This window comes from Larus michahellis, chromosome 5, assembly GCF_964199755.1.
Source record: "Larus michahellis chromosome 5, bLarMic1.1, whole genome shotgun sequence".
Lineage (NCBI taxonomy): Eukaryota > Metazoa > Chordata > Aves > Charadriiformes > Laridae > Larus > Larus michahellis.
In genome coordinates this window covers 71047679-71061958 of record NC_133900.1, presented here as the reverse complement: position 1 = coordinate 71061958, position 14280 = coordinate 71047679, and the positions used below count along the sequence as shown (strand labels likewise).

Sequence of the window (14280 nt, the reverse complement as noted above, 5' to 3'; positions counted from 1 at the left end):
TACGGAAGTATGCAAAGAAGTAATATCTGTTTGCGAATGTAGCTCAGAAAAGTAATCTGCCGAGGCTGAAAATTTTGTTGCTGTGACATGGATATCTTTGAGAACGTTATTTCTCACTGATACTCATGCAATAGGTAACTCTGAGAAAGAAACCAAGATAAGACAAATCCAAAGAATACACAAAATACATGCAAGTTTTCATTGTTCTCCCGACCTTATGTTGTCTGAACTTTACTATACTTAATATAGCTTTGCTTTGGGATAACCTTTTGTTCTCTCTTGTCCTGCCTTGAATCCCTGCATGCTTAGTTTCTTATTTGACGTTTCCCCTATTTAACAGAATGTGGTACATGTCATTAGCTTTAGATTAAAAGGATAGTAATCTATGTTTTGTTTGTAGATGTCTTAACGTTCTTGATATCTTTTCTGCTCAGGGATTCTGGAGAAATTAAGATTTCAGTTCTGTTAGGTTGAATAAAGGTGTTCTTAAGTAGATTGGAATATAAATGAATACTCTTGAATAAGTGTTCCTTTCAGTAAATATGTTTACATATTCAAATAATGTAGTATTTTACCAGATATTTGGAGGACCTGAAGAACAAAGCACAGATTAATTTATTTGAAAATGCCTATATCACCTTCTCCAAAATGCAGTTATTGAAGTTATTGAACGTAATCTCATATGAGCGTGTAATAACTAGTTATGTTGATGGTAATGCTCATAAACAGCCATAACTTTATTTTGCTGATGATTCATTTTCCATGATTAAATGTATCTTTGTTTAAATTTGTATCTACAGGTTCTGTCCTTTACACATCCTACCTCGTTCCACTCTGCAGAGACCTATGAGTCTCTGCTGCAGTGCCTCAGGATGGAAGATGATAAGGTAGCTGAGGCAGCCATACAGATTTTCAGAAACACGGGTCACAAAATAGAAACAGACCTGCCACAGATAAGATCGTGAGTGTATTTCTTTACACACAGCTTTTCATAACTGGAATTCTGCCTCTTGATAGTTTACTTAATATGTTGCCCCTAAAATTACTTTATAGTCTAGTTAAATGTGAACAGCTTCTCCTCCATCATTTTGTATTCCTTTGCTACCTTTCTGCTTCTGTCTCTTCATTTTTAAATTCTGCATTCTCACAATTTTTGTGTATCTATTGAAGGTGTTAGGTACTCAGATTTAATAGCGTGTAGCATGTTTCCCAGGTTACGAAATAAGCAACAGCAAGAATATGGCAAAGATGTAATTCCTTGGCATCATTTCTACTTATATCTGTCCTTCACACAACTTTTCTATCTTTGTAAGGAACGAAAATATAATCTCTGGTGGTTAACAGCTCTGTTTGTTATGAAACAAGTTGGGAAACAAGATCCAAAAGCAGGCATGAATTTCTAACAAAGAATAATTGGCTGTCTATAAGTCGTCATTATGCAATTCATGCTTTAACTGCTGATTAAAGCTGCATAATCTACTAGGTATTCACAGACTATTTAAAACCTTGTGAATAACATCTAAAACCTTAAAATTAGCCTGTTAGTAACTAACTAATCCAGATTATAAAGCACAGGTTTCAAGTTCTCATATATTGAAATAACATCTCAGGTATTACCATGCTAAGATATATACCAGTGTACACCTTAAGTTCTCAGTAAATTGAAGGTGTAACCTCAGCGATTCTTATGGATTTGAATCAGATTTTGGGCAAAAAGAAAAATGTTACAAGTTCACATATGAGATGCCTTTTAAGGTGTTTGTAGGGGTGAAGAGAAGGAAAAGCCCAGCAATCCCCATTGTCAGTATAGTTCCCTACTAGGCTGTAGGCAAGACTGACATTGCTGGGGTATGTCATCTTCTGTCAAAGGAGCTGGTATTGCTGACATTGCTTTCTGTCAAAATGGAGGTCTAGCCCTTTGGCATGGTTTGCAAGCAAGTCAGGTGAACGTTCTGAATGCCAAAACCAGGTCAGTGTTTACGCTGACACAAAGAAAAAGAAATCTGAGGACAAGTAGGTGTTCCAGATTTCATATGTTCAGAAACCTTTATCATAAACAAAAGGTAGCTTGTTTCAGGTGACCTGTTTTGGGGGGTTTTTTTGGTTTTTTTTTTTAAACCCCTTGTGTGAGCAGGCTGTCTGCTCTCTGTTGAAGTAGTGCTCAGCAGCAGTAGTCCAAGTTCTTCCTCGGATGGAAAATTAATGTTTTTGTGCACCATTCATAGAATCATAGAATGATCCGGGTTGGAAGGGACCTTAAAGATCATCTAGTTCCAACCCCCCTGCCATGGGCAGGGACACCTCCTACTAGACCAGGCTGCTTTCATAGGCAAGGACTGCTGTATGGCCTTAGAGTCTGATGGAAGCGTTGTCCATGCTCAAAGAGAGCAGCCTAGGGACAGCATGTAAACGTGTAAAGGTGCATGTAAACACGTCAGGTTTCACGTTTTTGCAGAATTTTGTCAGTTGGGGCGTGATGAGGTATAGTTTGTAACTGATGTGCCAGCGCTTGGCAAAGGTTCTTTAATATGCATGTACTTACCCCATGAAAACTGTAGGTTAGGCGTTGAAGCTTGTTTTAACTGCAGGTTTTACTGAATTCTTTGCTATTTTGGTTCTTATTTAATCCAACTTGTGGAATCTTACCAAGTTGAGAAGAGGCATTCTCCTACTTTAAATACTGTTCACATTTTTCTGGAGGTCTTTGGTTTGGTTTTGGGTTTTGTGTGGTTTTTGAGGAAAACGTTTGAGACTTCATTCTTTCAACCCTTCAAGCTCCTCTTGCACATCTTGTTGCTGATTTTGATTATGTAGAACGTGTCAGTGAAGGCTGGGTGCTAAATAATCCATGTACTAAATGCTGTATTGTTACTGAGCCTTTCAAGAAAACAAGGAACTTTTTTTTTTTTTTAAGATGTTTCCGTGTCAGGTGCTTTCTAGGCAAGTTTGTTTTCTTGTGTCAGTTGCTGGGTGAGTTGTGTGGTAAGTCTCATGAGTTAGCGTCTCAGGCGATGAGCTCTCAGGGGACAGGCCAGCTTTCCAGTGTGCTCTCAAGGGCGGAACTGAACAGTGTGACCAACCTCGACCTGGTCTTTGGGGTGGCTTCTGCCCTGCTCTTTCCTTCAGTGGCCTCTGATCAGCAGATCGACTTTGGGGGATTCAAATGCAAAAGCTCAGAACGAAGCAGTTGTTCACTTGAGCATACACTGCGACTAAAGACCAAAGTTAAAGCAGTAAAGGCTTGTAAAAACACTGATGTTTAATGGTTATTCCTAGCTTTCATAAATTTTCTTCAGCCCTGTCACTTCCAAGCTTGGATAAGAAGCCCAGGAGTTTACCCTAGCTGAAGCTGTTGGGTTCCCCCCATCTTATATTTAGCTTCCTAAACAGCCTTATTTTGATCATTATTTTCTTTCATGTTTGATTTTTTTCCCTGTGGGCTTTTTTCTGCTTAACTGCATACAGTCAGGTGTTCAACAAGTATTACTAAATACAATTCCGTCCTGCTTTTCACTTTATGATTATGATCTTTCCTGAACAGACTTCAAAGGAATGCTTGATTTATAAGATTGTGAAGATAGATTTGTATAGGTGAAGAGCTTTATTTTTTGTAGATTGCAAATTGCATTTTGAAGTATTTTGTTTAATGTTCACAGAACACTAATTCCGATTTTGCATCAGAAAGCAAAAAGAGGCACTCCTCATCAGGCAAAACAAGCTGTTCACTGTATACATGCCATATTTTCAAATAAAGAAGTGCAACTTGCGCAGATCTTTGAGGTATGTCTTGCTTTTCGGTTTTTAAGATGTTTCTGTTGTTCTTAATTGAAACTAGTAATAAACATAAATTTAATTCATACTGTTTATTAACAGATAACAATTTATGAGCCGACAGGTATGTGGTAGTTGAGATAAGTCATTAATTTTACAATAGCAAATTATTGACGTTTGTGTCTTACAGTTATGATTTTGTAATGTGATGTCTGATAGCGAAGGTATTCCTTTTTGATTACACGGGAAAAGTTAGGGGGAAAATAAGCTAAATATGCTGGAATGATCCACACTAAATGCCATGAGGAAACATTTAGCAGATACTAAATGAGAGATAACATCCTCTACTTTCAAAATGTATTAAATTACCACGCTTTAAGGTCTTTGCACATACAGCACTTCCTCACTGAGGAAGTTAGTGCAGAATAACTACTTGACTATAAGCTCAGACGTTAGCTTACTGCTTGCTTAGACAAGTTGTAAAGCAGAAAGTCACCTTATGCAGAGAAGAGAGGTTATTACTTTTCACTATAATCTCTTAAATAATAACATTGTTAATCTGCACTTGTAAAATATCTTAGGTTCTTAATCTTGGCTGTCTTTGAACCTATGCATAATTCAGAAGTGTGAAAAGCTTTGAATTAAGCTTCAGAGTTTGATCTCTGTTTAGGCTTCTGTGAGAGTGCATGTTCCCTCCCTAATACAAGAGTACGATGTCAGGGTGATACAGCAGCATGGAATTATCCTGGTGACTGTTACCTGGAAGGGGAATGCTGATCACTGATAGAAATGTCCCCGGTGGTTTCCAAGGTTTTTTTACCGGCTATTATTTTCTGCCATTTGCAGTTATGATTCAAGTTTTCACAGCTCCTGAATAGAATTGAGTCAGGGTCTTTTCCCATGTCTCTCAGGTCTGAATGTGTTTCACTGTTAAAACAATATAAAATTTGTTTTCCCCTTATCTCATGTGAGATTTTTGGTTGCCCTGCTAATTAGGAAATCGCATTCTTTCTCCATTTTGATTTTCTAACTTTAATAATTCTTAGGGAAAAACTGTGAAACTCATCAGCAATCCAGCAGTAAAATAAATGATTTTTGGGCTTGCGAGCTTACTTGTATAGTTGAATTTTGAATTTATTTTTTTTTTTCTCTTCCTCAGCCTCTTAGTAGAAGTTTGAATGCTGATGTACCAGAACAACTTATAACTCCGTTAGTCTCATTGGGTCATATTTCTATGTTGGCTCCAGACCAGTTTGCTTCTCCAATGAAATCTGTTGTTGCAAATTTCATTGTGAAAGATCTCCTAATGAATGACAGGGTAAGATTTTCTTTTTTGGTAAGTCCTTACTGTTGTTTGCCTGTTATTAACTCTGTGGGGAATAGAGCTTTTTTGTTAAATGGGTCAATAAAGGAATGTTCTATAAATGGCTATTATAGTGATAATTGCAGTAGAAAAGATCTTTGTGTGAAAGAAAGCTTAGTCAATGACTTCTTTTCCATTTTCACTTCTGCATTTTCTGTATGGGTTGGACCAGTTCTTAAACTTACATGAATCTCTGTAGTCAACAGGTGAGAAAAATGGAAAATTGTGGTCTCCAGATGAAGAGGTTTCTCCAGAAGTACTAGCGAAGGTGAATGATCTGCTGTCAGTAATAATGTGTATATTTGAGATAAAAAATATACTTTTTTTCCAAGTTGTGCAGTGGAAAGTATTAGAATAAATCCCTTCGAGTACTTTTGTATTAGTCTCCTTAGAATATGCAGTGTTCTAGAGTTTGTGTGAATTATGCACACAGTTATAAAACTGGTAGAAACCGTGCATTTTGGTGTCTTCACTTACTGATGTTAATTATGTTGAGAAAACTAAGGGATTCAAAAGTTTTGGTTTTCCTTACAAGAAAGGTACTTTGACTTTACTGACTGTAAACAGATTTGAAATAAATTGAGACCCTGATGAGTTTTATTCATTCAACTTTATAGGCTATTTACTGTGAATCTCATTATGGCCATTTCTAGAAATGTTTATCTAGTTGCTCTTATTTTTAATCATGTAGCAAGTATCCTGCATCCTCTAGATGCACTTGTGAGAAGACACTGAACCGTAATTGAAATGTCCCGATGTCACAAAGACTGCTACTTCCTTCTTCACTCTGTAAATATTTACTGCTTCATTCTGTTCCTTTAAAAATTTGTCAGCTCTAATAAATAGGAGTCTATGGAAGTTTCAGTTTGACAGCAGTAGGTTTTAGTGCCTTATCCATGTTAGGAGGTAAGTTCATTGTTGATTTGTTTGCATTTGATAGGTGCAAGCAATTAAACTTTTGGTACGCTGGCTGTTGGGTATGAAAAACAACCAGTCGAAATCCGCAAATTCCACACTCCGGTTATTATCAGCTATGCTCGTCAGTGAAGGAGACTTGACAGAACAGAAGCGAATCAGGTCAGATTTTGTTCCTTTCAGGCCTCCATCAATTTTGTTGTAGAATTTCAAAGAATATTAATTCTTTTGAAGCTTTTTTTAGAATTTGAAGGTGAGCGCAGCGTTGGACAATGGGATGATAGAAAACAGATCTGATTGGAGTTTTAACATTAGGAGTGGAACTCCCTCTTTCTTGTAATTTACTAATCGAACTCAGAACCCTGTAGGCATCTTGATAGTAAAAGACATTCTAGAGATCAAAAGACCTGCCAGGAGTATCTTTGAAAACAGTTGAGTGATGAGATTTACCACACTTAAGAGTTAGGTGATGTTGGGTGGAGCTTCTTCATTCCAACAGTAAGGTAACTTTGCACCTCATCTTCATTCTGAGGGTGAAGGAAGGAAAAAGAAAATCTATGGCAAAAGCGTTGCTTTCATTTAGACAGTAATATGAAAACAATAAACTTGACTCTTCTCATTCCACTATTTTACTGGAGTTAAGTCTTTTGTGGGGAAAGCGGAGCACCTTATTTTCACAAATTTGCTTGGGTTAATTTAGCTTGATCTGAAGCTATAGAACTGTGATCAGATCGGACAGAGAAAAACCTTAATTGCTCATTGATCTTGTAAAAAGAAGAAATCATGACATACAAGTAATTTAAGAATAGTTGTGGTGAGTTGTGGGGTTTTTTTTCTTTTTTTTCCCTCATTTTTTATAGTAAATCGGATATGTCTCGACTGCGATTAGCTGCTGGTAGTGCAATAATGAAGCTTGCACAGGAACCCTGTTACCATGAAATAATTACCCCAGAACAGTTCCAGCTCTGTGCACTTGTCATTAATGTAAGTAACTGCATTTGAATTGAAGTGGCTCTTAATTAATTGAGTTCAGAGTCCTTACATCTGAGCTTTTGTTCCTGCTCCACTGAGTATTTTCTATTCCTCATTGCAGCTTTCAGAAGAGTTCTTGAAATTTCAAATATTTATTGTGCTGCACCTGTTCATATTTTTAAAATGTCTTTCCTCATAATTCCACCTTGAATGTTTTTCTTTTTTTTTTCTTACAACCAAGATTTTTATGGTTGCACTGTTAACATTTTATGTTACTATAGGATGAGTGCTACCAAGTGAGGCAGATATTTGCCCAGAAACTGCATAAGGCACTTGTGAAATTACTGCTCCCTTTGGAATATATGGCAATCTTTGCTTTGTGTGCCAAAGACCCTGTGAAAGAGAGAAGAGCACATGCCAGACAGTGCTTGCTCAAAAACATCAGTATACGAAGAGAATATATTAAGCAGAATCCTATGGCTAACGGTTAGTATTTTGGTAAAATTGTTAAGAATACAATAGTCAAATCCTGAACTGGAAGGAGTATTCATTAAAACTTAAGCAATTTGCTTTTTTAAAGAAGCACTGGATAAGTTTAATGTGTTCCCTCCTGTTTATATTAGACACATTCAAATCTAAATTTACTTAGCTTAGCATTAGCATAAACCAGGAAATACTTCTCTGTACATTGCTGAGAATTATGCATGTAAAATACAACGCTGTTATTGGGGTAGTTGGTTTGCTCAAAAAATAAATTTTGTTTTCTGATATTTTAGGCTTTATGACCTTCTTCCTGAAGTAAGATCAAGTAGTTTTGTAGTAGTAAAACTCGTTCATTTATTTTTAATGATTTATTAAAAGTAAAATATGTAGGAAGAAAATGCAAATCAAAATCTTACATTCCATATTTAGAAAAGTAATACTTTGAAAAAGTGTTTCTTGTGGGGTGTGTTTAATATAGAGGTTATTTATGACTTTTTTGTTACTGTAGAAAAATTGCTATCCTTGCTGCCTGAATATGTGGTACCATATATGATTCACTTACTGGCACATGATCCAGATTTCACAAAACCTCAGGATGTTGATCAGCTTCGTGATGTCAAAGAGTAAGTGTCAAATGATTCTAGAGTTGTTATGCTGAGAATTTTTCTGTGCTTGGAAAAAACTGATTAGGAAGAGGAACTGCTTTATCGACAGTATTTTGCAAAAGGGCAATCTTGGAAGAGTGTCACACTTTAACCGAGGGAAGAAGACATCAACAACTGCTTAGTAGCATATTCTGAAAGTCCAAATGGTAGCCTATAGGTCGCACCATAGTATACCAAATCAGTGAGTTGCCTAGGCTCCTTTTAAACTGAAGTAATGATTTGAGATTCTTGTATTTGTGCCTAGGAATACCTCTGGAATTTCCCAGCACACTTAAAGAGATGCCAAATAATGTCAGTTCACATATCTTGGAACTTCTAAAATACAGAGCTTCTCCAAGACTTGAAAATGTAGTGCCACCAATGCTGGGTCAGAGTGCTACTTCATTGGAAACTTTTATTTTGCCCCCTATGCCGACCTACTAGAATTCATGCAAAGTTTGCTGCTGACTTATCATTTGCACTATACGTCTACAGTGCAGGCTTAGCGCTTCTTAATGTATTCTGCAGAGATTACTGTACACAGGCCTGTCATACAGAAGCTTGTTCTGTACTCTTTCCAGTTTGAGACCGTCTTGTATGCCTCAAATAATCTTACATACCTAAGTATAACTTTTGTATTCCTTTATATCTTGTAATGAATTTTTTAAAAATACATAAATTTTAACACTTTTTAAAAATTGTTAAAGGGTCCTCCCCAGCTTTAGTTTTAGTGTTTTGGTTTTTTCTTATATTTATTTTTGGTGGAACTGTGAGCTGTGTTGTTTTGGTATTACAAAGGCATTTATAACCACATACTACAATATACATTATCAGAAAAGCAGATCATTCTTGGCATAAATAGACCAGTTCACATCGTAATTCTTTTTGCACCTTCACCTGTGAGAGTCGAAGTCTGATTCTTCCTTTAAATTAGAGACTTAATTTGTTCTGATTTCTGAGTTACTTGACTCACACCTGGTCAGAAACTGGAGTCAGGGAAGATTTCTTACCTAATCATCAAGTCTACATTTTGTCCCAGGACTCCCTGTTCCTGGCAACCTCTGAAAGCACTCTCCAGCGTGTACTTTGTCCAAAACGCATGGAACAAGTTCTGATTCGCAGTTGTTAATCCTTTCTCTGAGAAGTGCTTTCTAGTGCACAGAGCTTTTCTGGACACCCCTTGTATAGCTCTCCTTTGTTGTCAAATTTCCTCCCTCATGTTAGTCACAGGCTGGCTGAACTAGCCAGAGAGGACTGCTCCAAACAAAGAAATACTCTGTACAGGAATTTTGGCAGGAATACTTCTCTGAAGAGTCTCCTGAGATAAATGCAAAACATTTTTCTCATATAATGTAATACACTGTTTCTTTCAGGAGTTCTGAGAGTTGTAGTGTTCACTTTAAAGTGTTGACATAGATGCTTGCAAACTTGGAAAATCAGGCTGGCAGTGTGTTTTGTAATTGTCTCCCTAGTTTGTCTTGGTTTTACATGGCCTAAATACAGTCATGTAAAGTAAATACGTGCCTAGCAAGTTCCTTAACCATAATCTATCATATTTATTCTTACGCAGTTTTTTAAGCTTGTCTTACAGAGGTATATTTGGTTTGAGTTTCGTTTCTATCTTGAGACGATGTCTTTGTCTTCTGAATTCGTATTCCAAAAGTACTGAAATGGATGCAGAAAATGAACTTATTTTATGTGACTGTGTTCTTCTAGGTGCATATTTTCCTACATGAAATCCCACTGTTGTTCTGGAAAGGTCTTGTTCAGGGTTGATGAAGATTTATTTAATTTGTTGACTTAGTATGGAAATCAAGCTATTGAAGTTGACATGTGTTAACTGGGAATACCAGAGTAAAATTTGTCCTCAACAGTAATCTTTGGACAATACAGTGTTTTGGAGAAGCTGGGTCAGTGTGGTATGTTATCGGTCTGGTATTCATCCCGTTTAAGTTCTTGAGAATAGTGAATAGATGGATGTAAAGGTATCCAACACATGTATTTACTTATAGCCTGCAAGTCAGAATATAGATGTCTTATTTTATGTTCCTTCATCTCTTGCGTTACAATCTTTAATTTGTATCAGTTAAGAAGATTGGGGCTTTCGTGGACAGGGAATTCTAATGTTCAGTCATCCTGTTTTTCTAGTTTTTTTATTAGCCTCTTTCTACAAGGTAATCTCTCTTCCAGAGCTTCAGAATTAAATTAGCTACTGGCAAAGTTTGCATTTCTCAGACCCACCCATATGTCTTTCCCAACTTAGTATTATTTTACCATATTATGACTGTTGTTGACCCTCTTGCCATGTGCACCTCTGAAGTTTGATAGCAAATGATTGCATGGACGGACTCGTTGTGCTTTATATCATAATTGAAAAGTTCTTAAAACAAACTTTTAGTCAAAATATAATGGGTTCTCCCTATAAATAAACTAGATTTAAAGAAAGAAAACTTGGAAAGTTAATTCCATTATGTCTATCTGTAAGGATTCCTTTTCCTCCCATATGGAACATTAGCAAAAATCTGACCTGTTCGGATTTGGATCTTCTCTCCTGTGTGAATTTTGTATTAAACCACGTAGTGTGGGTAACTGTCTAGCAGCAGTATGATTTATTTAAGCCTGTTTTGAGTGTGGTCATGGTACATTGTTGATGGGAACATAGACATAGCCCAAGATAGTGATTAGAGAATTTCATCTAGGTGATGGTAGCACCAGAATTCTTGCTTCTTGCAAGAGTTGATTGCTTGCCCAGTGTTTACAGATGTAATAGAAAAGCACACTAATTTGGCAGATTTATTCCAAAGAGTACGATTAAGACTCTGTGTGTTAAAGGTCTGTACTCTATTTACACGTTCAGATGATGTTATCTGTTCATGATATCTTCAAAATGATTGCGGTTTCTTAAGGAAAAGCAAGTACAGCTGACAAAAAAATTTAAGACATTGCTATATGTGGGAGCTGCAGTATAAAAGCTGGAATGTAATTGCTTGTGGTTTTATGGCTTTAGGTGCCTGTGGTTCATGCTTGAAGTTTTAATGACAAAGAATGAGAACAATAGCCATGCTTTCATGAAAAAGATGGCAGAAAACATCAAGCTTACCCGGGATGCTCAGTCTCCTGATGAGCCAAAGGCCAATGAAGTAAGAAATGCAGTTCAGATAAGTGTTGGGTGATGGGCTGAGAGTTTCACAAGCAGTTGATGAACAGGATCTGCAGGAAATCTGAAAGCACTAGCTCAGACATTTTTATGGTCTTTTAGAGAGAGTGTTAATTGCGAGCATTGTCTGTATGTTGCCAATCTCATTCTTTCAGAACCTTGCTGACCTTGCCCAGCACACAATGCCTAATGAAGTTAATAAACAATGTGTGTAAAATATTCCTGTTATTGCCTGCCTGCCTTATTTTAACTCCTGCTGCCTAGTTTCCTGACATAAGTATCTTCTGCTGTTGGGGGAAATAGTGTATTATATGGCTACTGTTACAACCTGCTAGTTTCTAGCAGAGATGAGAAACAATTTATGGTGATTTGATTGAGCAAGAGCTTCTGTTGTACAGCATAGACATGTAAAGTATTACTAATTTTCATTAAATAGTATCATATGAAAAATGCGGACTTCTGTATGTGTTTGAAGAGCCAACGGTATGGTTAATGATGTAATTACAAAATACGTCCTTAGTGGTGGTTATTTTAGCACATAGATTAAACTTTTCAAAGAACTATGTTCTGTGTACACTGTAAAAACAGTAAGTAATTTCTAAAGCATACTTTTCTTTTTTTCTTCAGAAACTTTATACAGTATGTGACGTAGCACTATGTGTAATCAACAGCAAAAGTGCTTTGTGCAATGCAGATTCACCGAAGGACCCTGTATTGCCAACCAAATTTTTTACACAACCTGAAAAGGTAAACTTGTTAATTTAATTTCCAAAGTAATAAGGGAAAATACTTTTATTTTTATAGTTTAGAGCTGTTTATCTCCATAACATAATATCCTGTGTGGGAAAATGCATGTATATTTTACCCGTAGCAACTAAATTTCTTAACATCGGCTCTACGCTATGCTATCTATGTCTTGTAAATGTGTACCAGCAGTGTTTGTAACCAGGTGAGAGCTAATTGGAATAAATATTGGATATGTTAGCATGTTTTGCCAGATCATTTCAAAATTGAGTTTGCGTATTTAACTGTGAGATGGCAGATGCCATGGTGACAGGGAGCTGGTGTCTGTGATAGTTACCTGCATTCAGATTTAGTGGTTTGGTCTGTGTCAACTGTAGTCAGAGTGACAAAGGTAGCAGCTTTCAACTTGTTTAGAGAAGACGGCACCTCTTTTCTTCTCTTTGGACTTCCCATTAAATAGACACAAGTGAAAAAAGAGGGAGGGCGGTTTTGCTTCACTTCAAATGATTCATGTCATTCAAGAAGAAAAAATGTTAATCCCAACTTCAAGTGTGGCATACTGTCAGTAATGCTCGCTACAGATCTCCTTCAAAATACTAGTTTGACCTATCTTTATGAGATTGATTAATTTGTTAGCATGTTGCATGGTGTGAACTATCTGTAGCACTTGACAGTAGCATCTAATTTTGAGAAGTCCGTTGTGTATATATTAAAAACAACAGCAAGATTGAGAGATCAAACACAAACTAATTTTTATTTTATTTTTATATAGGATTTCTGCAATGACAGGAATTACATTTCAGAAGAGACAAGGGTTCTTCTTTTGACAGGAAAGGTACTGTATTTTGAGAAGTTACTTTTCTTTTACTATTACTTGTGATTTTTTTTAAATGTCCTGGACTGCTGTTAGTTCAAAAATTGTATTAAGAATTTGTTTACAATACTTTGTGATTCTTTTATTTGATGGCGTAATTAACGCCTTTAATGTCCTACCTGGTGAGTACACAACATCAAGATTGTTACCTTCACACTGAGGCATAAGTTCTGGATTAACTACAGTTTTTCCCATAACTGCAAGCTGGGGGGGGGGGAGGGAGAAGAGGGATGGCCAGTATCAAGATAGTATTATTTAGGCAATTTTTAGTGTTCTAGGAAAGTGGACATTTATTCCATGCTCCGATAGAACGCGCAAACACTTGCTTCTTTTTCTGACTACTTCCATTTTGGAAAAGACAGATGTATAAGGATATCCCACTGACTCAGATGGATGATCCTTTTTGGCCTGGTTTTGGTCCCCGAGAGGGACCAAAACAGCACGATTAGGGAGAGCATGCAAGCCTAGCCACTTTCTGCAGTACGTTCCCCCTTGTACTCCCCCGGCATTTATAATTTTTATAATGGGATGCTGGACTCTGCATCTGTGCCTCCTGGTTTTGATGTCATCTTATGGACTTGGTGACCAATGTGTCTTCTCTGGTTTTGAACCTCCCCATGCTCTGCCATCAGAACATCTTGTGGCAGGAGGTGCCAGAGGTTTGCAACCTGCTGGTTGCGCAGAAGCACTTTCTTTTCTCCCTTAAACATTTTCTCTCTCCTGTTAGTTGCACCAAATGCTTCCTACTTTTTATAAAATACTCAGTAAACAGAGCAAATAAAACATTGTAAGAATAATATATTTAAGTAAATGTTGTGCAGTATTAGCACTAGGACAATGCAGCTACTGAACATGTGCGCAGTAACAGGTTGTTTCTGCAGAGAGTGTTGCCTTTTTTGCTGGCCAAATGTTTTCCAGCATCTGTGGCATCTCTCTCCTGCCTGCTTCCTCATAACTTCAACACGTGGGAATTAATTTTTCTTGTGAGAACGTCTTAATAAATTAACTTGGTCTCTGAGGAAATGTAAAATTACGTGAAGAATGTGACATGCCAGTTATGAAAACTTCCTTGAGTTTTCTCCAGAGACAAAATAAAAAAAAAACCTCTGTACTGCCTACCCAGCTTGACCAAATCAGTCAACAGACACCAGCCGTAGCAAGATCTAAAATACCATCACTGTACCGGGGAAGCCCAGAACAGATAGATAGCGTTAAATATTTTTACATTGGCTTTCTGTATAGTAAGCGTATACATTTTCTGCTGTTGTAGTGAACCTCATTCAGCGTTGCATTTTGGAAAGCTTTCCCCAGAGCTGCTGAGCTTTGCAAATACAGGATGTCGACACACCATTTCAGT

General features: G+C 37.0%; 1 protein-coding gene across 3 annotated transcripts in view; it reads left to right on the top strand.

The window, feature by feature from the left end:
• Positions 1-14280, top strand: part of PDS5A (PDS5 cohesin associated factor A) — an 81145-nt gene that overhangs the window by 58974 nt on the left and 7891 nt on the right. For all 3 annotated transcript variants that reach the window (XM_074587848.1, XM_074587849.1, XM_074587851.1), the window contains 11 exons: positions 801-961; positions 3657-3780; positions 4931-5089; positions 5334-5402; positions 6075-6211; positions 6910-7033; positions 7303-7507; positions 8013-8127; positions 11156-11288; positions 11933-12052; positions 12822-12884. In XM_074587848.1, coding sequence (XP_074443949.1) covers positions 801-961; positions 3657-3780; positions 4931-5089; positions 5334-5402; positions 6075-6211; positions 6910-7033; positions 7303-7507; positions 8013-8127; positions 11156-11288; positions 11933-12052; positions 12822-12884 — 1410 coding nt within the window. The remainder of the gene's footprint in view (positions 1-800; positions 962-3656; positions 3781-4930; positions 5090-5333; positions 5403-6074; positions 6212-6909; positions 7034-7302; positions 7508-8012; positions 8128-11155; positions 11289-11932; positions 12053-12821; positions 12885-14280) is intronic.